Here is a 24489-nt window from a genome sequence, read left to right on the forward strand (position 1 = left end):
CAACCGCCTTTGTTCCCTTATGACAAGGATACTGCCAAAAGAGAGGAGCAACCGGGCCGGAGAACTTCAACTTGTAACCTTCTGTAAGAATATCCAGGATCCACTGGTCTGTGAATTTTGGCCCAGTCCTCCTGAAATTCCTGAAGACGTCCTCCCATTGGAGGAAGAAAAGAGTGGACCAGCCTTGCGTTACTGCAAAGCTCTGGAGGCATTGGGTGCTCTGACAAGCTGACTGACAAGAGGACCTCCTACCTGCAGGAAAGTATGACTGGCGTGCCTGACAGCAGATTCCCACCATCAAGCTTATGATCAGGCCGGTATCGTCTGTCTCAAAATTGAGATTGAGAGCCCCCTGAAGACAGACGACCAGAGGCATTTGGATAATCCCCCGGGAATTGCTGTGGCTTAGTTTCCCTCAGTTCTTTCATCAAGTTACATAGTAACATAGTAGATGACGGCAGAAAAAGACCTGCACAGTCCATCCAGTCTGCCCAACAAGATAACTCATATGTGCTACTTTTGTGTATACTCTACTTTGATTTGTACCTGTGCTCTTCAGGGCACAGACCGTACAAGTCTGCCCAGCACTATCCCCTCCTCCCAACCACCGGCTCTGGCACAGACCGTATAAGTCTGCCCAGCACTATCCCCGCCTCTCAACCACCAGCCCCGCCTCCCAATCTTGACTAAGCTCCTGAGGATCCATTCCTTCAGCACAGGATTCCTTTATGCTTATCCCACGCATGTTTGAATTCCGTTACCGTTTTCATTTCCACCACCTCCCGAGGGAGGGCATTCCAAGCATCCACTACTCTCTCTGTGAAAAAATACTTCCTGACATTTTTCTTGAGTCTGCCCCCCTTCAATCTCATTTCATGTCCTCTCGTTCTACCATCTTCCCATCTCTGGAAAAGGTTCATTTGCGGATTAATACCTTTCAAATATTTGAACGTCTGTATCATATCACCCCTGTTTCTCCTTTCCTCCAGAGTATACATGTTTAGTTCAGCAAGTCTCTCCTCATACGTCTTGAAAGTGTCTCCTCATATGTCTTGTAACGCAAATCCCATACCATTCTCGTAGCTTTTCTTTGCACTGCTTCAATTCTTTTTACATCCTTAACAAGATACGGCCTCCAAAACTGAACACAATACTCCAGGTGGGGCCTCACCAACGACTTATACAGGGGCATCAACACCCCCTTTCTTCTGCTGGTCACACCTCTCTCTATACAGCCTAACAACCTTCTAGCTAAGGCCACCACCTTGTCACACTGTTTCGTCGCCTTCAAATCCTCAGATACTATCACCCCAAGATCCCTCTCTCCTCCCGTACCTATCAGACTCTCCCCGCCTAACACATACGTCTCCCGTGGATTTCTATTCCCTAAGTGCATCACTTTGCATTTCTTCGCATTGAATTTTAATTGCCAAACCTTAGACCATTCTTCTAGCTTGCTCAGATCCTTTTTCATGTTTTCCACTCCCTCCCGGGTGTCCACTCTGTTACAGATCTTAGTATCATCCGCAAATAGGCAAAACTTTACCTTCTAACCCTTCGGCAATGTCACTCACAAATATATTGAACAGAATCGGCCCCAGCACCGATCCCTGAGGCACTCCACTACTCACCTTTCCCTCCTCCGAGCGAATTCCATTCACCACCACCCTCTGGCATCTGTCCATCAACCAGTTCCTAATCCAGTTCACCACTTCGGGTCCTATCTTCAGCCCATCCAGTTTATTTAAGAGCCTACTGTGGGGAACCGTGTCAAAAGCTTTGCTGAAATCTAAGTAGATTACGTCCATAGCTCGTCCCTGATTCAATTCTCCTGTCACCCAATCAAAGAACTCAATGAGATTCGTTTGGCACGATTTCCCTTTGGTAAAACCATGTTGTCTCGGATCTTGCAACTTATTGGCTTCCAGGAAATTCACTATCCTTTCCTTCAGCATCGCTTCCATTACTTTCCAATAACTGAAGTGAGGCTTACCGGCCTGTAGTTTCCAGCTTCTTCCCTATCACCACTTTTGTGAAGAGGGACCACCTCCGTCGTTCTCCAATCCCTTGGAACCTTTCCCGTCTGCAAGGATATATTAAACAAATCTTTAAATGGACCCGCCAAAACCTCTCTGAGCTCCCTCAATATCCTGGGGTGGATCCCGTCCAGTCCCATGGCTTTGTCCACCTCTAGCTTTTCAAGTTGTTGTTACGGAGATCTTCTCCAAATAGCCACTTGCCCCGAACGGGCAGTTTAACTAGACATGACTGATGCTGCATCCACTGTCCAATCTCGCAACCAGTTGCCATGTGCCAAGACAGCCAAAGACATACTGTGTGCCATAACCCCTAACATGTCATAAATTGCATCCAAGTAGACCAACCCCACTTCCAGCTGAGTGTTATGGCAACTGTCTTGTATTGCTAACTGATGATGCCACTTTAGGCATGCTCTTGCCACAAACAAACTGCACACTGTCACTTGAAGGCCCAAAGAGACCACTTCAAAGGCTTGTTCAGCGAGCCTTCTAGCTTCCTAACTTCTAGGTCCTTTTAGGACAATGCTCCCTTGCACTGGCAAGGTTGCCTTCTTAAGTCACTGCTGTAGCCTGGAAAGCTGCAATTTCTCTTTCTCCTCCAGAGCTAATGGGTACAGGCGAGCCATTGCTCTTCTCACTCTCTGCCCCACATCCGGTGAGACCCATTCTGCTGTAATCAGGTCCTGAATGTCTGGATGCATTGGGAAGGCCTTAGAAGAACCTCTGAACCCCTTCACAATCGACAAAGATGGAACTCCTGATGCCAAAGCAGCAGAATAGTCCTCAATGGAAAGCACTACCAGTACCTCAGAAATAAGAGTACCAAGCTCCTCTTTATAAAACAACCTCAGTACTTTTGGATCATCATCCTTCTCTAATGGCTCCTTCAATGATGACTCCTCTGAAAAGACCAAGGACACATCAGATAAGAAGGGATAAGCAGAGATCTTTATCTGCCCACTCCTGGAGATCTAAACAAGATCTCTTAGGAGCTGGAGGGGCAGCAGGGTGAGAAACTGAAGCACCTTGCATCAACTCTGACAGTCCTTGGTTCAGTAAGCAGACCTAGTATAAGAGCAATATAAGCTCCAGAGAAAGCAAAGATCTTGGTACAGCTGAATGCTGTTGAGCCCTGAGGCTGTAAAATGGCGGCTTTGCTCCACGCGTGATCAGCCTGAGGCTGTTCCTCAGTGCCAGTCATCCCTGACAAAATGTCATCCATTCCAGCATTCTCCTGCATCAAACTGCACACTGGCCCTGCCGGACAGCACGAAGACCCCAGCATATTCGGATGCTGCACCAAATTCAAAGATGTGCTGCCACCCACTGTTTTCTTTGTGTCCAGTGGGATTCCCGGCTTGCACGCAATGCAATGCCAGCCAGTAGGTCCCACAACAGGAACACTGCTTAACTGTTTCTGCAGGAGTCACTATTCACTCCGACTGTCACAAGTGACTCCAAGCAGTAAGTCATGATCTCTCCCCTGCACCAAATAGAACCTGCAGCACTCCAAGCTGTTCCGAGTCAAACTTTAGTTGAACTTACCACTGTCAGCTGCTCTCCCCAAGCTCAGTGTCTCCACAAGTCTTACCACAGATGAGAAAGGCTCAAGACTGATGTGTCCCACGTACTCCAGCAAATCTCTTATCTTCTCCTTTTTTTTTTTTTTAAGTTGTTGTGCTGGAAAAGAAGAGCTCCACCGGAAACAGAGGAGAGGTGGGAGGAAAGAAGTAAATTAGCAGGGTACTATAGACAGGGATCTTAAGACCTTCAGATATGACTTTAGAGACTCAAACCAACTGGACCAGGTGCAAAGCACCCTGAACCAGAGGCTGAAAAGTGTGTCCATTCACCTGCTGGAGATAGAAAATACTGAGGAGCTGGATTGGATGCTAAGAGAGAGATGTCTCAGCTCAGTTTTCAGTTCTTTATTTCCACCTGCTGGTTGATGGGCACAACTATCCCACAGGCTCTGGAATAGTGTGAAGCTTCTGTTTACTTAGGGATTTACTAAAAATACACAGTTTGACCAGAAGTGCATAAACCTTTACACTACTACTACTACTTGACAGGAAGCTACTATAGTGCTACTAGGGTTACGCAGCGCTGTACAATTTAACAAAAAGGGACAGTCCCTGCTCAAAGGAGCTTGCAATCTAAAGGACGAAATGACAAGTTGGGGTAGTCTAGATTTCTTGAATAGTGGTTAGGTGCCAAAGGCGACATTGAAGAGATGGGCTTTTAGCAGGGATTTGAAGATGGGCAGGGAAGGGGCCTGGCGTATGGGCTCAGGGAGATTATTCCAAGCATGGGGTGAGGCGAGGCAGAAAGGGCGGAGCCTGGAGTTGGCAGTGGTGGAGAAAGGTACTGAAAGGAGGGATTTGTCTTGAGAGCGGAGGTTACGGGTAGGAACGTAAGGGGAGATGAGGGTAGAGAGGTAGGGAGAGGCTGCAGATCGAGTGCATTTGTAGGTTAGGAGGAGAAGCTTGAACTGTATGCAGTACCTGATCAGAAGCCAGTGAAGTGATTTGAGGAGAGGGGAGATGTGAGTATATCGGTCCAGGCGGAAGATAAGACGTGCAGCAGAGTTCTGAACGGACTGAAGCGGGATAGATGGCAAATTTGACCAGAAGTGCTTAAACCTTTACACATAAACCAAATATGTTGTATGATACTATAAATGACACATCTTAAATATGCCAACACACAGATCTTACCAGAAAAGCTACCTCAACAGACACCTTGTCCATTATGAAAATTACCAAATAGGTTCCAAAAATATGTAATTTTCTGCATAGAGTCACTTAATCATCTATTGCCTTGGATCTGATACTGTGAAGGTCATGGCAGCAAAGTCAGTCCAGGTCATGCTCCCATGTTGATCAGCAACCACACATAGTTGTGCCTCAGACTGTGCAGGAGAAGACAATTGCAAACCATTCTTGTATTCCCTGATCAACTGTGGATACAGATCAGGTAACTCTGCAGGTATTACAGTAAAGACATACTTTGGCACCTAAATAAGAAAATGTTCTGCTATGAAATAAGAGTTTGAATGCATCACACTTTCAGACTCAAATTCAAAATTAACTATTTCAGTAGCTTTGTCTAATTTTCTCTTCTCACGATTAACCTCACAAGCAGCATTATTAACACTATCCAGGAGCACTGAATGGCTAAGCAGCAGACTGATGTTCCTATCTGCTTCTTAGGGGGGCCATTCAAAGTGAAACTATGCTCCCCTTGATAGCCTCCAATCAAACCCATCCCCCCATCAGCAAATGCCACCCCCCCTGTCCTCCCATAGACCCCACAGAGTCTACTTGGAATAATCCCTGGGTCTAATGGTATGGGGCAGAAGTGATCCCCCAGGTTCAAAATGGCACTGGCAACATCTAATGGTAGTCTTTGGTATTACAATTAAGGATCAAGCTGCTGTTGAAAGGGTTGTGACACCATTTTGAACCCAATGCCAGCAAGGGGAAGAAGCAACTGGAGATCACTCCTGCCCCCTTCCCACTAGACCCCAGGAATTATACAAGGTAGGCCCAGGGGGGGCATCAGGGGGATGGCCCCTTTAAGACGTGGGCAAGAGTACTGGGCAGCAACTCTGTGGCCCAATGCTCCTGGCCAGGAAAAACCACCACCAGTTTTTTGCTGGCATTATTTTTTTCAAGTGTTTAAAATTTTTTTTTAATATACTGCCTGTTTGTTAATAAAAACAAAGTGGTTTACAAATCAATTCTCCAAATTAGAAACAGACAAAATAAATTAAAAACCCACATCACAATACCCCCCTCTCTCTCCAAACCACAATAACATCAAATACATAACATTATAAAAAAATAAATAAAAACAACACCCACAGATGAATAGCAACAGCATCAGGACAATCCTCTAAGGATAAAGCCAGATCTTTAACATCTTAAGAAACTGGGTGTCACCAAACGCATAGCCAATCGCCTGGGGTTATCCCACGGACACTTAGAGGGTCTATCCCAAGCACAGCTCAGGTCTGCCTACACCTGCCGCTTGTGCTCTACACCAGTACCCTCCTCACACCAACTGGGTCACAACCGCCTGTGGGTGAGTCTCCTGCTCTCAAATTATCCCCAGTGATTTCTAGGTTACTGGGGCCATACTCCCAGTGGTCCCACAGTTCCCAGAAAGCAATCACAGACCTAATCAGGGTTCTTTATCAGTCCAGACAGGCAGAGGCAAACTGAAAATTGTTTATTGTCTTAAAAATATTGAACAATGAACAGAAACGGTGCAATCAGCAAACAATAACAGGTAACTGAAATATGGATCAATGATAACACTAACATTCATTTACTTTCTAAAAGTACTTGGGAAGATCAAGACATATAACTGTTCGCAGAGCCTCAGCAAAGAGATTCTACTCTCTTTTCTTCCTGGCTAAGACTGGGAAAAAATCCAGTAAAATCCAAATGAAAATGAGCTTCTGGGCCAATCAGAGCCCAGACAAGTTTTAAAAATAGCTGGTTACATCACTGCAGGCATTTCCTATCCGTGTTAACTAAAGAAGGAGGAAAGGTCAGTTCTTTGCAACAGTTTAAAACATAACATGCACCTAATGGCCAAACTAGAGAATTAAGGCAGTTTTACAGGCTTAAAACAAACTGTTCTGTCACACTGGATATAAATCAGCCAATAGCTATACCCCCAGTGGCAATTTATTCCACAAAGCGACGGCTGTCACAGAAAACACCCTTGACCTCCATCAAGCATGGTTCAGAATCTTACAAGACAAAATCTCCAACAAAATCCATAACTTGACCATAGAAATTGGCCTGGTGTATATGACATTAGTTTCCAGAAAAGATACTGAGGAGCTTCCCTAGTTAATACTCTCAACACTACAAATAAGACTTAAATTTTACCTGGTCTTAAAAAATGGTTTTGCTGATTCCCATCAAGGCACAGAAAATAAAAAATCAGGCTGCTGTATTTATATCACCTGCAGGTGGCATAGCACTCTGCCTGACAACCCTTAGTACAAACCATTACAGTAGTCCAAGAAAGTGTAGCTTGCTGTATTCACTTCAAGCTGTTATTCTATTTTTGTTGGCAATGAGGTATTCTGTACGCATTTGCAAGGCTTTTCACCTCCTTACTATGTAACCCATGGTACCGTAGATTAATGGAGGTTATGGTATATAATGCACATTACTGCTCTTTAACACATAAGACCGTTAAACACACCTTATATTAACCCCCTAAATTTCATTAACAAAACTGTCTTCGCTCTGTCTTGCTCAAGACATAGCTGTAAAATGCATGGCTTTTTACTGGTTAAGAACAGGATCACCCGGGTCCTAGAAATGCCAAAAAACCCAGTCTCTACGTGGTTCAAGAAATAAAAATTAACAGGATATTGGGTTCACATTCTCATCACTTCCCTTCTCTCCAAGACTTGTATTTGATTGAAGAAATCAAAGAAAAACTGGGCCTTTAAAGTCAAATGTTAAGAAACTGTTCACTGCACAGTCCTCCCCCTCTACTCTACCAATGGTGGCCACTAAGCCTTAGAGAGAGTTAGACATGACTACTCAGGTGTCTTCGAACATTCCAGCAAATACTTATGAAAACAATATTAGAAAACTAATAAAAGTAAAGTCCTGCATTTAGTCTTATTTTCTACATTTTCCATTTTTGTATGCAAATTGATATTTTCATAGAGTAGTGTCAGTCTCAAAGGCAGTTTCTACCACATTCAACTTTTTATTTGTTAGGAACTGAAAAACAGCCAAGAAATCCTAAACTGGTTAGAAACTCATCTGGGAAGACGAAGAGTTCTCCAGTCAAACATATCAATGAGTGCCCATGGTGTGTGTGCCTCTAGAAGAGCTTGCATCTCAGCCTCCAATGGCACTGTTAGTGCCAAAGGTACAACAAGCCGGCACAACATGCCTGTCCCTCTTGATAAGGCGCCAGAGTCTTCCCCTTTTGTTTGAAAAACAAGTAAAAATTTAAACAAGCAAGAAATCTAATGTAAGGCATTTGCCATCTTATCACTTTCTGCCCCTATATCTGACAAAAGTTCTAAATTTCCATTTTGTTCACCATATAGTCTCAGATTTCAGAAAGCTTCACTCAGGACTCTGAGCCTTCCAGAGTCTGTGCCTGACCAACCACAAAACTCACTGTTCCCTCTGATTTGAAACATAATGGTGTCTTATACATTATCCATACAACCTGCAAATTGCTGTTCTACACAGCTGATCATACTGCAGACTTCACTTGGAGTAATGCTCCCAACATATAGCATGAACGCCTTCACCTCTTCTGAAGTCCAACAAATGTCACAGAAGAATTCCCCAATCTTCCAGTCAAACTTTATCAAGACTGATTATTCAATATGTCTGAAGTGACCTCAGCTGATTGTCTCTAGCAGCTTAATATCAGGGAACAGTCTTGCAGCTCACAATCCAACCCTGCACAGGGCCAACATTTCCATTGAAGTGCTGGTTAATGCCACTCCTAGTGGCATAGAATTTTTCAGTCCAGCCAGATTCATGTTTTACCCAAATGTGGGAGAAAATAACTGCAAAAAACTTAAAGAATCCACTCCAGCAAAGGACAAAGTAATAGGACCAGCAAGAAGCTGTTACAAGGGGTTCATAAATCCTACTGGTGGCAGTGGAGGTGCAAAGGGATAGCCTCTCGGTCTGCCCTTCCTTTCCGTCAGGAGATGACAGAGGTACTGTATTTAGAAAACAAAAATATATAAATTAAATAAATACAATAAAGAAACAGAGGATTCAGAACTAGATTGAACCAAAGCTTCAACATCCAGTAATGACTGCTATCTTGATCCACCCCTGCCCCATTTTCATTGGCTTTTGTTTTTTTTTATTTTACATGAGAGATAGGAAGAAGAGTGATTTTTTTTTTTTTTTTGTCTCTCCACCCTATCTGTAGGTGCTGTGTTTAGAGGAATCAGGGAACAGTCATCAGCAGCTCTTCTTGTTGGGTCCAGGCCAGCTGCAGACCCCAATTCTTGGGACTTAAGAGACCCCATATTTTACAACCCCTGCTTAAAAAGCCCATTCAGCATTGTGGCCTCTCTACTAAATACAAATAAACAGAATCTCAGCATCTCCTACCCTGCCAGGAACTCAGAAGTCAGGCTTGGTTAACCGCTTCCCTCCTAGCCACAATCTCTACAAGAAAAGAAGGGGAAAAAAAAGCCACAGTTTCCTCCCTTTGGTATCTGTGCTTTTAGCCAGAGTAATGAAGTCTTATTTTAACTTTGTATTTTCCAATCACACACACGCATGAAAGAGTTTAAGCATGTCTTCTCTCCCTTGACAAATATTAAAGTCAGAATTTTGCATGAATCCTCCGTCCAGGAAGTTTTTAAGACACGGTCATGTGCCCCCCCCCCCCCCAAAAAAAAGCACCAAGTGTACGAAAGAGAAAGCGAGGCTATGATACAAAGTAAAATAAAAGTAAACAGCCTTCACTGGTAGCTCAGGAAGATCAAGAATGTAAGTGCAACTAGGCAGAATATTGGTGCTTGCCAATGAAAGTCACATCAGCCTACTCCCCCCTTTTCTTTTTAATTTTATTTTTATTGAAATTTACATTATAAACCAAACATCAACTTGCATAGAAAAAGGAAAAATACATTTAAAATAAAGGAAAAAATATACATTCAATAAGAATAAATATCACTTAACTACAGTCCTTAATACTGAGGGCAGACCAAGCCAATAAAGTAGAAGAACAAATTCAAAGAAAAATAAAGAAAAAAAGCTGCTAAACAATACCAAGATCTAATACAGAAGACAATTCCTATTATGCGGAATCTTCATGTATGGGAGAAGAGGTCGTATCACCTCTATCCATAATTCCTCTACAATAAACAAAAGCAGAGAGCTGAATAGAAATGTGTGATCACACATAAGCACATACAAATGCAGGGAAATTTCAGAAAGAACACTCCCAAATGCAAAACTGCAGGTCTCAATAGAAAAAATTGCTTCCTCTTCCTTTGTGTTTCACGTGAAACGTCTGGAAACATTCAAATTTTAAAATTCAAGAAGATTTTTCATCTCTGTTTTTGAAATAAAGACTGTAGAACCCAGTCTTTATCTGAAGCTAAAGTGAAGGTAACCAAAAAAAGTAGCTGGTCGAGCCACCTCTGAATCTGAAATTTCAAGTAAAGCTGGAACATCTAAAGGTTCCATAAGCTGCATTTGTTCCAACTAAGTTCTATCATCAACTCGTTTAAATAGAGGCAAATAAACTTTTACTAACGGTGGTAAAAGTTCATGTGATACTTGTAGAGTCTCTTTAAGGTATCTAACAAACAACTCCTTAGCTAAAATAGTTAATAAACATGGAAAATTAAGTACTTTTAAATTACAACTCCTTACAGCATTTTCCAAGGCTTCCACCTTAGAGTTAAGAATAGTATTTTCCTTAATTTCAGTAGATTGGACAGATTTCATATTAATCAGTGATTCTTCCACTTTTACCATTGTTCTAGAAACAGATTTTATATCAGCTTGATTTTTAAGTACTTTTTAATTCAATTCTTGAACTTTACCACTTGTTAGAGCATTTTGAGAAGTCAAAACGTTATCCAGTTCATTTATAGCTATCCAGATTGATTCCAACGTGAAAGTTTCAGGTCGTAGAATATTAATTGGAGTCGTTTTCCTTAAATGGGAAGAAGGAAGAGGAAACAGGCTTGCACTGCTCCCAGCTGACAGCAATTCACCAACCGCCCCAATCTTGCAGCTCCTAGGCAATCCCCTGTGGTGTTTCAAAGGATAAAATACCTCCCTGTATCTCCTTTTCTGCAGGGATTCCCTGGGCCAAAGACTGGGTTGAGGCAGGGGGTCCCTCTGTTCTGTGGAGGTGAGAGGGGGTAAATGCTGGATGGAAGTGGGAAGGAGAGAGAGGGGACAAATTCCGGATGATGTGTGGAGGAGAGAGAGAGAGAGAGAGCACATGCTGGATGGAATAAGGGAGAGAGAGAGGAGGCAAATGCTGGATGGATACAGGGGGAGAGAGAGGGGGCAAGCTGTAGGTAGACACAGTCAAGAGGAAAATTGAAGACTGGATAGTAAGAAAGAACTAAATGTGGATAAAGGCAGAAAATAAAATCAAAGAAAGCTGAAAGAAAAAGAAAGAGAGAAAAATGACAAACAGGAAATCCTGGCAATAGAGTTAAGAGAAGACGAGGAAAGTAGAAACCAGAGACTGAGGCCAACACAAATGAAAAGAAGTACATGGCCAGGCAACAAAGGTAGAAAAAAAGAATTTTATTTTTAGTGTGGTAGCTGTGCTAATTTTTTTGTTTTATTTGTAGTTTTTAATTTGTAATGTAGTGAATGGAATATTTGAAATTTATGTCTGCTATGTTTTATAGCAAGGGGAAAATATTTTTGTTTTTCTGGTGTTATCCTGAATACCAGAGTCAGATTTTTGAGAGTTTCAGCTGATTTGTTGTCTATGTATTTTACTAGTTTATGGTCAATCTTAGGGGTTCTTTTGTTGGGCCTAGGGACTTGTGTACTATTTTCAATGATGCCTTTTTATATGCTTCAAGGCTGTTAAAATGGGTGTGGCTACTGTGGGGGTGGAGCCATAGATAGTGACCCCACCCCTAAGGTGGCACTGTATCACTACCGGTACCTTTTTTTCTTACAAAAAAAAAAACAAAAAAACCACTGCATACCAATATTTTTTACAGAGGTAAAAACACCTCCTTATTTATGCTGGTTATGCCCCTCTCCATGCAGTTTAGCATCCTTCTGGCTCTGGCCACCACCTTCTCACCTTGAGATACTTTATCACCCCAAGGTCCCATTCTTGCCCCCTAGATTATACGACTCCTTTGGATTTCTACTTCCCAAATGCATCACTCTGCACTTCTTTGCATTAAGTTTCAAATGCCAAATTGAGTGGAGGAGTGGCCTAGTGGTTAGGGTGGTGGACTTTGGTCCTGAGGAACTGAGTTCGATTCCCGGCACAGGCAGCTCCTTGTGACTCTGGGCAAGTCACTTAACCCTCCATTGCCCGCCGCAGTGAGCCTGCCATGAGTGGAAAGCGCGGGGTACAAATGTAACTAAATAAATAAATAAATATTAGACCAGTCTTCTAGTTTTGTAGATTACTTCTCATGCTCTCTGCTCCACTCTGTTGCAAATCTTTGTGTCATCTGCAAAAAGTCAAACTTTTTTTTTCTAACTCTTTGGCAATGTCACTCACAAATACTGCATGTTGAACAGAACCAGCCCCAGTATTGATCCCAGAGATACTCCACTAGATGGTAATGGTATTATTTATTTGCTGCATTTGTACCCCACATTTTTCCACCTATTTGTAGGCTCAATGTGGCTTACATTATGTTGCAAAGGCATAAGTTTTTCTGCATGTTATTTAGTGCATGCTTGCTAATGCCAAGGAAATTCTGAAACCTTGCTACTGGCTATTTGAGACTGTACATCACCTTAATTGACCTGCTATTGGAAGAAATAATTTATAGGTACCTTTTGATGAGTAGTCATTAGAACCTATATAAGAAGTTAAACTCTGTAGAAATATAAATATAAGTACACGGGGAGAAGATCACAATTTAATATCAGAGCAGTTAAAATAATTATACATTAAATTAATATTTCTTTATATTTCTCAGTGAGATTAATTTGATATAGAAGGAAAATCTATAAGTAATTGTATGTGCCAGTGTAATTAGATTATTTTAATCTGTAGATTGTTTTATGGGATATTGGGAGTTTAGGATTTCTTTTGAATATGAATTGTAGGATTATTTGTTCTTTTTAGTTTTGCCGAGTATAATATTTTGGGGGTGAGAGGGTTTGTTCAAGGAACGACCGAGGTAATTACATTTAAAGTCATATTTTGAGTGGTTTAATTGTCTGTTGTACACTGCATCATTATTTTAACGTATGCAATGCAATGAAATTAAAGAACAAAGATTTTGCTTGCACCAAGTGGTGGATATGAAATATACACAAAAGCAGATGTCACGCCAAGAGTAGCGCTTTAAAAAGTAACCCTCACGACTTCCAGCAGGCACATTTCCTTCACACTAGCCACTTTCATACCTTAAAGTATTGGTCACATTTGCCAAATTCCAAAAAAAGATCCAAAATAGACTGTGCTGTCTCTTGTCACAAAAAGTCTTTCAGAAAAGCAAAATATAATCATGCAAGCAGAGTTAACTGAACTGATTCTTAAAACCACTTAAAGTTAACAAATAGGGGTCACTTGACGCGATGCACGCGAGCGGTCGCTAAAAGATTAGCTCCGTGCCCTCTCTCGCATTCCAAGCCATAAACCCTCGAAGTAAAAAAAAGGAAAACGGCTAAAAATTGATAACAACAACCCGCGAGGCTAGCCCGATCGAGTACCACCACAGATCGGGAGTCCGAAGCAGCAATGGCCGCGAAATCGCTTCGTAAAGACAAGGATAGAGGAAAAACGGGAGAAGACAAGATGGCGGCTCCGGCGAGCCCATCAAATCTGTCGGTTAGCTCAGCATGGACCGCCGAAATAGTGGGAGAGGTTACCGCAGCCCTGGAAGTAATTCTAGACAAAAAATTACAGGGACTGGCCTCCAAACTGGCAGGGTTTGCAGAGCAATATGACGCAACTTACCCAGGATATGGCAGGCTTTCAGCACGAAACGGGGGCCCTGGAAGACCAAGTTACAGCTATGGAACAGAGGTATGGCAAACTTCTAAAAACAGTGGAAACACAAGCCGAGAAGATAGAAGATCTGGAGAACAGATCTAGACGCAATAACTTGCGTTTTGTCGGGCTGCCTGAGGATATAGGGGAAAGGGAGCTTCGCCCTTTCCTGGAGAAGTGGCTAGTGAAAGAACTAAAGCTGCAATCAGAAATGGGGCCTCTAATTATTGAGAGAGCCCATCGAGTAGGACCCATGCGACAAAGTGCGGGTAGGCCCAGAATAGTAATATGTCGGGTACTTAACTTTACCCATAAAACTGCAATTATGCAGGCCATACGCGGTGGAGCAGCGCTGACTTATAACAATCAAAAAATTCTCTGTTTCCAAGACTATTCAATTTGGATTGCCGCGCAGAGGAAGGCTTTCTCGCCGACTTGTTCGCAATTAGTGCAGCATAAGATCAAATTCGCGCTGTTATACCCAGCAAAGTTAAAGATCTTTTACCAATCATCTACTAAAATTTGTGAGACGGTTCCTGAGGCACAACAATATGTGAGACAAATACTGAGTACAGGAGATGAATGATTAACGGATACTGCTGCGACTGGGAAGGACATGGAGCAGATATAGTTGAATATGTTGGATTTAAATTACTGACAATGTTAAAATATCTGAGTTAAGGAAGTTGAAAACCTTTGGATAAAATGACCTTAATGGTACAAAGTGATAACCTGAGTTTGGATTGATTAAGCTAGATTCTGGGGTCATGACAAACATAAGACCCGAATGAATATCGGGCCAGTTCTGGATTCAGACAGAAGCTCAGGGACACATATCAATGGACATTCATGAAAGAGATTAGGATTCATTCCGGTGGTTTTTTTTTTTTCTTTTTTTTGACTCTTTATATTGTCTCTTCTTTCTTTTTTTCTTTTGGTAAAAATTGTGAATTGGTCTCAGAGGCCCAACAATAAGTATGAGACAACAAAAAAAGGAGATGATGAATCAAGCGATCGGATAAGTTGAATCTGTGGAATAACGCAGGCAACTGGAGTGCATTGGATTACATAATTGAGAATAAAGCGGCAGGTAATTGTGAGTTGGAACTTTCAGGAAACTGACTACAGGAGTCAAGCGTCCTTGAAGACATGAAACAGGGTAGACCATGAAAGGTTACAACTTAGGAAAATATTTATGACCGAGGCCTAGACAATAAATATACGCTGCAAGAGAAATTTATCGGTCTACAATAAGAATAATAGGTTGAGGAGGCAACTTGAGCAACCGTTGTCACGTTTTCTTGGATTACAACTGCTGATTGGAAGAGGAAACTTGATCAGCCGTCTTAGTGATTGTGGATTACAACTGCTGATTGGATAGGTGGGAGCCAAGGCGGGCATCTACAGACAATATTACTATCCAACAAGAGAGGAGATTTGGAGGTAGCATGGAAGGCATAGTGGAGGAGTAACTGTTGGTCTACCTGACAAGCTGGAATTAAACACTTATGAGGATAATGCTTAACAGATATAAGACACTATCACTCCTTTGGGACAGAAAGGATGGAAGAATTGGTGATGGAATATATGTAGGCAATGAAAAGACATTAGATTAAGGAATTATAATGTTAAAGGTTAATGTTGGAGTTATTATATATAATATACAAGAATCCAAAATATAGGAAAGGCATTGTCACAATGTAAAGGAACTGTTATATTGAGTAAAGTTATTTAGAAAGGATAGACCACTGACAATGAGAAGAGGTACCCTTGAATATGAGGAGAGAGAGGGAGGAAAGGGGAATTAATATAAGGGCTCATATAAATAAGAGGGAAGTAAACTTTGGAACAGAGGTCAATTATATGGAATGTAGAGAGGGGCGTAAACGTGACTAGTCCCACAAATAGGGACGAAGCACAGAGGGGTAATAGGGAACATGGGAGGAAAGGGAAGTAGTAGGGAGAGATGGGAGGTTAAGGGGGGGGAGGAGTTGGGGAGGGTTAGGGAGCAGGGGGAAGCAAATAGACGTCAGTCAGATAAAGAATAAGGAAGAGAAAAATGGTACTATACAGCATAAGAGAATGTGTGGGGAATACATGATAAGAGGGGGGAACCATAGGCTGGGGTGGTTGTTCCCGGAAGATAAAGAGCTTTTGTGGGTGATCGGATGCCACCACAACCCGTGAAAGATGGTTAAAATAGTGACCTGGAATGTGGGAGGCATCGGATCACCAGTAAAGCGCTCTAAGATATTAAAATATCTACAGAGAATCAGAGCGGATGTTGCTCTTTTACAAGAGACGCACCTGAATGAGATAGAGCATGAAAACTTAAAAAAATGGTGGGTAGGAGAATGCATTGGTTCACCCGCAAAAGGGAGAAAAGGTGGAGTGGTTGTCCTAATAAGAAAGGGGGTGGTAGACAAGATTTGTGATGTAATTAAAGACCCAGAAGGAAGATACATCTTTTGCAAGGTAATATTGGCAAGGAGACAAATACTATTGGGTAGTGTTTATGCACCAAACCAAATGGATACCAAATTTTATCAACAGCTACTAGGCATTTAATAGTGGAAGACTCTTCCCAATTATTTTGGGAGGAGACTTTAATACAGTATGGGGACCCGCAGATAGACAAATCAAATGCCACACAGACACCAACTCACTGGATGTCAAAGGGACTACCGAACTTATGTTCCCTTTTGGACCTATTGGACATCTGGAGAGTTCTTCATCCACAGATAGAGATTACACACATATGTCCAGAAGCACATAACACACAGTCAGGATAGACTATCTACTGATGTCACGCACATTAATGGGAGAGATCCAGGATACCCAAATAGGACCGTATGCAATATCTGATCATGCGGGAAGTTTGGGCGACTTGGAACCCTGGGGAGGCGGGAGGTAAATTTAAGCAATGGACATTCCCAAGTTATTTGACCCATAATGCGGGATTTCGGGAACATTTGTTGAAAAGTTGGAAGGAATATAAAGATTTTATGAGAACACAGCCTCCGACTCAATTGTATTCTGGGAGGCGGCAAAAGTTGTCCTGAGAGGAGAGATCATTAGTTATGTAAGCCAATTTAAAAAAGCTAGAGACAGAGAGATACTGAGACTAGAGAAAGAAATTGTAACATTGCGAAAGAGGTATGACAGGTCTTCCAGTGCTCAAATGAGGAAGGAATTGGTGTCAGCTCAAGTGGCTTTAAATACCCTTATCCATGAGAGAGAGATGAAGTCACAAGCTTATTATAAGTTCCAATTATATAAGCATGGTAGTAAAGGTGGAAAGATGTTGGCCAGACTTATAGCTCAGAAACAGACATCGAGAAGGGTTATAACTTTAAAGGATAAGTCGGGCAAAATGTGCTTTACACGATTTGGAAATCCAAAATATTTTTAAAACTTTCTATCAGAACTTATATACAGAAGAACATGACTCAGATCTTCCGAGCAACTTATACTTAGAGGGGATAGCCCATCCGGTCCTCTCTGAAAGGGAACAAAAAGTATTAAACGAACCAATAAGTATTGATGAAGTACACTGGGCAATAGCTAATAGCACACCAGGGAAAGCGCCAGGACCAGATGGTCTAAGAGTAGAATTTTACCAACTATTAGGGAAGACATACAGCCTGCATTGGTAGAGATTTTAATGGGTGGGTTAGACAGAGGATTTCTTCCTAGACAATTGAACATGGCCCAGATTATTTTGCTACCCAAACCCAAGAGAGATCATACATTGCCAGAGTCATATCGTCCCATTTCTCTGCTGCAACTGTGAAATGAAGATATTTGCTAAGATATTGGCAGGACGCATGAGTCGCGTATTACCAAAATTAGTGCCAGGAGGGACAGGTGGGATTTGTCAAAGGAAGGATCAGTAGCTAAAAATTTGAGGAGAATCATCACAGCACTGGAACATGTAAAGAGGAAATTAAAGCCAACATTGATGATCAGTTTTGATGCCGAAAGCATTTGATCGGGTTGATTGGAGTTATATGTTTGCCAACGCTAAATGCATATGGATTTGCAGGGTGGTTTATTACAGCCATTAGAACACTATATACATCACCGCAAGCTAGAATAATGGTCAATGGCAATTATTCGGAAGCCTTTGAAATAAGAAGAGGAACTAGACAGGGGTGTCCCCTGTCGCCACTTCTTTTTGCATTATACTTAGACCCACTGATTAGGGATATTGTCGAGATGCCAGCTATAAGAGGAGTGGTGATTGGGAAACAGGAATTCAAATTAGCTGCCTTTGCAGATGATTTGTTAGTTATGCTCACAAATCCAGAGGAGTCCTTAACAGCACTACTGGAGGTGTTTAAAGAGTTTGGAACCTATTCTGGGTTCAAACTAAACCTGGAGAAATCAGAAGCATTGGTTAGTAACGTACAGAATGCAACGCCCTGGCAGGGAACGTTCCCATTGAGAAGAGCAACCATGTCATTTAGATACTTGGGTATAGAGTTGACGCCAGAAGTGGTAGATCTGTATTCACTTAATATTAAGATGCTGTTGACTCAGACTAGACACCAATTGGAGAGTTGGAGACAGTTGCAGCTGCCGCTGATGGGTAGAATATGCCTAATTCGTATGGTGATCCTACCTAGGTGGTTGTATGTCATGCAGACCATACCTATATGTATATTGGGGAAAGACCTGAAAACATTCACTAAGATGGTGATGAAATTTTGCTGGGCCAATAAGAAAGCTAAGATGAAACAACAGTTTATGATGGGCAATTGGCAACAGGGAGGGCTAGGATTACCAGACTTGAAGATAAACAATATGGCCTGCTTAATGCGGCATGTGAGAGATTGGATATTCGAAACAACATACTATACACCATTAGAACTAGAACAAGAATATTTTGAACCGCTGCGTTTGAAATTCCTCATACAATTAGAAACGACGCAGGTACCCGAGATACACAGGGACAATTTGCTGTTAAAACCGCTTAGGAGAGCGTGGCAATTCTTGGGGAACAGATTGAAGATGGGGAGAGGGGTAACAGAACTATTAACAATCAGAGGGAACCCAATCTTTACAGCAGGTATAGAAAACCCAGTTTTTCAGCGATGGGAGGACAGAGGTTTAGAATGTCTGGACGATGTAATAGGCGATAATGGTGGGATTAAACCTTTAGATCAGCTATTGGAACAGATACAATTCAATGGGGTGATACATTTGCGCACTGCCAGCTCAAACATTTATTCAGTCAATAGAGCAGGGCCGATTAGAACAGAAACAGGGATTGAAACTAAAAAATTTTTTCTAGAAATTTCTGAAGAAATGCCATCAATATCAGGGATACATAAAGCTCTGTGGCCATATGAGAAACCCAAAAGCTTTCAAAGATAAAAGAGCGCTGTGAGAAGGATTTAGGAGTCAAGTTATTGGTATGGGATTGTTGAAAGGCAACTGAAGGGGATACCGAACTTGGTCAGCGGAGCTCAATATAGGGAATGTGCATTCCGTTTTATACATCGCGCATACATGTCACCTGCGCAATTCGCAAATTCGGGGTTTGCAGACGCCCCTGTGTGTGAGATGTGGGAGAACAAACAACACATTTTACCATAGTTTTTGGAGCTGTTGGAAGATTAGAAGGTTTTGGGGGAAAATAACCCAATATATATCACAATTATTGGGCCGAAAGCTAGCAGGTACACCAGTGCAGATGCTATTAAATTTACCAGGATCATTTAAAGGTCAATACCAGAGCACAATTTATTTTCCGTAAATAACATTGCTGGCAAAGAAATGTATCTTGCAAAACTGGACAAATGATATAGGGCCAGATTATTGGCATTGGCGGAACCTTATCCACCAGTTAATGATGTGGGAAGCTAAAGAAGCCAAACGTTCACTAAAAAGAAAGAAAATATTTATGAAAATTTGGGGTGCTTATGTAGATTCTTTGTCTCATAAGGGAAGAAGTTTGGTCCTCAACACATTTCAGATGATAACAAAGCATAAGTACCAATAAAATGGGGGAGGGGTGGGATGGGGAGGAAGGGGGGGAAAGGAAAAACTTTTGGAGACTGTAATAATAGGTTGTTGTATAGATTTGGCTTGGCAGATGTGGTATCATTGATTGTAAGACTGTTCTTGTTGTGTCTTCAATAAAAAAAAAAAATGTTTAAAAAAAAAAAGTTAACAAATACACAGCAGTTTCAGTCCAAATATTTGTGAGTAGAAACAAGCCAGTGATACTATTATTATTATTAGCATATGTATAGCGCTACCAGACGCACGCAGCACTGAACACCTGATACAGAGACAGTCCCTGCTCAATAGAGCTTACAATCTAAAAATAGAGACAGACAAGACAATTAAGGGCAAGGGAAGTACTGGGTGAGAAGGAACAAGGGGAGGGCAATTGAGTAGTGGCTAGGAGCCAAAAGCAGTGGTGAAAAGGTGGGTTTTCAGCATAGATTTGAAAACAGGTAGAGATGGAACTAGACGTACAGGCTCAGGAAGTCTATTCCAGGCATAAGGTGCCGCAAGGGAAAAGGAACGAAGTCTGGAGTTAGCAGTGGAGGAGAAGGGGGACGACAAGAGAGATTTGTCCAGTGAGCGGAGTTCACGGGGAGGAACGTAGGGAGAGATGAGAGTGGAGAGGTAATGGGGGGCTGCAGAATAGATGCATTTAAAGGTCAGTAAGAGAAGTTTAAACTGTATGCGGAAGCTGACAGGGAGCCAGTGAAGTGACTTGAGGAGTGGGCTAGTGTGGGTATAACAATTTTGGTGGAAAGTAAGTCATGCTGCAGAATTTTGGACAGACTGGAGAGGAGAGAGATGGCTGAGTGGAAGACCAGTGAGAAGCAAATTGCAATAATCCATGCGAGAGGTGACAAGGGTTTGGATAAGGGTTCTGGTAGCGTATTCAGAAAGGAAGGGGCGAATTTTGCTAATGTTGTAGATAAAGAAACGACAGGTTTTGGCGATCTGTTGAATATGCGCAGAGAAGAAGAGAGAGGAATCAAAGATGACTCCAAGGTTACGAGCCGAGGAGACAGGGAGGATGTGAGAGCCATTAACAGAGATAGAGAATGGAGGAAGAGGGGAGGTGGATTTAGGGGGAAAAATGCATTACTGCAGTGACACTCAAACTGCTGAGACCCCCACAAAAACACAAGGCTGTCCCCCCAACACCAACTCTGCTTAATTATTGTATGCTTTCTTATACCCCTTAAAATCCTTGATGCATATGGCATTTACATAAGCCCTATGAAAGTAATACTGATGTTACTTCACAAACATGCCCACTTACCAAGTATCAAGAAAGCAATTCAGGTAAACAGATTTCTGCAGTGCTTGTTAACTGAAAAGTTTAAGGAACTATTTCATCACAGACTTTTCTACCTGCACTTAAGAGAATACCACACAGAAAAAAGCTTCCGAGAGAAAAAAAGCATGCATTCAGCACCCTGTCCTCCCAGTCACAGGTACCCACCAGGATCACAGAAGTAGACCTATTCCAAGTTTGGACAATGGGAGTTTTCCGATTTAAAAAAAAAAAAAAAAAAAATCAAATAATGGCTGGTTTCATGTAATTTATCTGGAAAACATCCAAGTTTCATACAATGGATTATTGCCCAGTGAGTTTGTCAGGTTAATGGATCTTAATATAAACAGTCTCATACAGTTATACAAATTATGTTTAATGTGGTAGAGTTTAATTGGTATGTCAAAACTAACAATATATATTACCTTAATGCAGGGCTCAACAAATCCAGGTGACAGAGTGTCATGGAGACTAGAAATTATCTTCTGGCACCTGGGATATCTTGGCCACTTTAACTTAAAAGGTATCGCAATTGCTGCTAAATAGGAGCTTCTTCCTTGCTACATGGTGCAGGAACTTTGCATTAGTCTAAGATTATCAAGAGACCAGTTGGGAATCACTATGGTGAGATGTGGGGAAAAAGGTCAGAGTCACACAAAAGCCTCAAGTACAGCAAAGAAGCAGCTCATACTCCAGCTGCTGCAAACAGAAAAGCTGACTGGCTTGGGCAGGGAGGGGGCAATCCATTTTAAAGGAGGATGACTAGGTGATAAAGTGGGGTAGGGAAGAATGAGACTGTGTGACCAGAGTACAGGTGGGGGTGACAGCAAGCACGAGATTGGGTAAGACGAGCTTGGGGGAGAAAGCCATTTGAGAATGGGTGACAACATGGTGGGGAGGAGTTTGGGTGACAAGTGGGGCAGGGGTTAGCTGGCTGTGTTTTTCTATCAGTTGCCAACAGGTTTGCATTATAGGTCTGATTTAGGTAAACATATATATTTTTTACTTGGCCGTGGAATGGAGGCAGGCCCTAAAGGAGCTGGGGGGGGGGTGGGGGGTGCAGAGATCTCAGAGTTCTACCTGCGACTTCAGTTGAGACAGCAAAGGGGGGGGAAGGGGCACTTCAGGTTTCTAGCTCACTAAATTGAAAAGAAATTTGTCAAGGTCTGTCTTAGGAAAAGAACTACTCCCCTTTAGCAGGAGTAAACAATGGACCCTATTTACTAAGGGCACTTTTCCCAAAACTACAAAATAAACAAGCTTCACAACAAACCCACACAATGTTTGCTACTAGTAGGGGACAACTGCACCTGCCTTAAGAACAGCAAGTTAAATATTACTATGCTGACAAGTGCAGTCATGATCACACCAACTAACAGATACATCCACATCACACTTCTGACTCATGCTTTTAAAGTTTTAGGAAGAAAAAAAATAATTTAGCAGATCCTTAGATTCCTCAAACTTAAACATTTAGAAAGCTAAACTTTTATTATTCTCAACAGTATGATAGTAGAGGTCTTTGAGATACTATGAAGAGCAAACTTGATATAATTCAGGCAAAGAAAAACTTTAAACCACACACACACAATTATGGAGATGGAGAGAGAGAGGGGGGGAGAGAGAGAGAGAGAGCTTGGCAAGCTCCTAAAACTGACAGAAAAGAAAAAGAAATTTCCCATAAAACTCTTACCATGTTCCAGAAAAAACATGCAATGAGAGCTCCCATGCCGAGATGATTCTTTTTCCCAGCTCTTTGATGAAGTGCAAGCAGGCAGACTTGGTCTCCCTCTGGTCCCCAACAACTTTTCCAGGCTGCTGCCCCATAAAGTACAAATCACAAGCTCTTCCGGAGCCAGGCACTTTAAAGAATGTAAGAACCCAGAACCAGCAGATTCTCAAACTGCTTGCAGGGAAAACAATACAATACAGTTTGGTCAGTTTATATCACAGCATCGTTATAACGTAAACAAGTGACAACATTTTAAAACTCCTTCTTCTCACCTGGGGAGGGCTGCCTGTCCTAGGAGCAGCCCCAAAAGCAGTAGAAAGCAGGGGAGGCAAGAGACCTTCCCCCCTGTGACTGGAAGCCATGGGGCCAGAGGAGAGGTGTGTGGGTCCTCCAGGGGACCAGTCCAGCCAGGAACAAGGGCTGAACAGGAAGTTCCCCAGCCGTGCTTTGCAACAGCCCCGAAAAGGAGAGTTCCTAGCCCCTCCCCTCGGAGCACAGTTACTGAGAGGAAGAGTCCCTCCTCCACAGCGCCTCCCCCATCAGGTACCGACAGGGAAAGAAGAGCTAAAAACTCTTTCAAAGAAATTAGAACAGCAAAGGCATAAGTACACTGGGAAACCTAAAGTGTTACTCCAGGAACAGAACTGGTTAAGAAGAGGTGAATTGAAACCTAGGAATGAGCAGATTACAGACAAGATGATGGTTTACAAACAAGCAAAGCTGGTACAACAGACATCTGAAGATTCTGTAAGGAAGAGCTGAATGCTCATTCATTATAGATGGCAGAAACGTTATGTAGAGAAAGGCTAAATATAGCCTTGCACCCTGCCCTCTTACCCCCCTCCCCACCAGAACCAGAAGTCCTACGTTGGTCTGGCTGGGTCTCTGGGCTGGCATCAGCAACAGGGTCACACAGCAGCTCCTTTCTGAACTGCAGAACTCTAGGTTACAAGTGGCTGCACAATTCAACATCATCTGCTTTAAACAAAGTGGCTGGGAATGGAAGAAGTGTGTGCTGTTCCTGCCGTGATAATCACAATTTGAATATTTTTTATGGCAAGCTGTAAGAGGGATAGCTCCATTGTTGGTGATATGAGTTTGTGATACTAGATCTGGGTTTTTAACTGAGATCTGACCAATCCTGTAGAGAATCCAGACTCCACTCCCATACAGAATTTGTTGAATGATGCTATCAGTTCTTGCAGTGGCAATTTTACCAGCTAGCTGAAACTGGCTAGAAGGGGGAGGGTTCTTTATGCATAGGAGGCCAAGGTCTCAGATTGCTAATAAAAATGGGAGAAAGAGGGGTATAATGTGCAGAAATGTTGCTTCTTCCTCCTCCTCATTCCCACCCCCCAAATCTTTCTGTCTAGAGACAGTACTGACAAGGTGGGTACATCTCATCCACTGGAAACTTTGTAAACATCGTAAGATCACTGTACTAGAAAAGCATTGGGATAATGACCCTAATAGACTTAAGGAGAATTTAAGATTAATCACCACTGGGATATCCCCTTTCCCACTGATAAAAAGCTAGATGCAAGGAAACTGGTCACAGTGGTAAAAGAAACACTAGAATGGCATTGGTCAGAGATGTCCAAGCAATTATTCTGAGGAGGGGGGAGGAGAGAGAGAAGAATATGGCAGAATGATATAGAAGCATTGGATAAATTGCCTATGCTTGTTAACATCTTATGAACTTCAGAAAGCAGCAC

The 24489-nt window shown here is 42.2% G+C and overlaps 1 protein-coding gene across 1 annotated transcript in view; it reads right to left on the minus strand.

The window, feature by feature from the left end:
- The window catches only part of ABL1 (ABL proto-oncogene 1, non-receptor tyrosine kinase), a 190379-nt gene extending 167215 nt beyond the window's left edge, over positions 1-23164 (minus strand). The window contains exons 1-2 of the mRNA XM_030207823.1: positions 23047-23164; positions 22736-22945 (exon numbers count right to left, since the gene is read on the minus strand). Coding sequence (XP_030063683.1) covers positions 22736-22754 — 19 coding nt within the window. The 5' untranslated portion in view covers positions 22755-22945; positions 23047-23164. The remainder of the gene's footprint in view (positions 1-22735; positions 22946-23046) is intronic.
- Positions 23165-24489: the final 1325 nt, after the last annotated feature.

This window comes from Microcaecilia unicolor, chromosome 6 (assembly GCF_901765095.1).
Source record: "Microcaecilia unicolor chromosome 6, aMicUni1.1, whole genome shotgun sequence".
In the NCBI taxonomy this organism is placed as follows: Eukaryota; Metazoa; Chordata; class Amphibia; order Gymnophiona; family Siphonopidae; genus Microcaecilia; species Microcaecilia unicolor.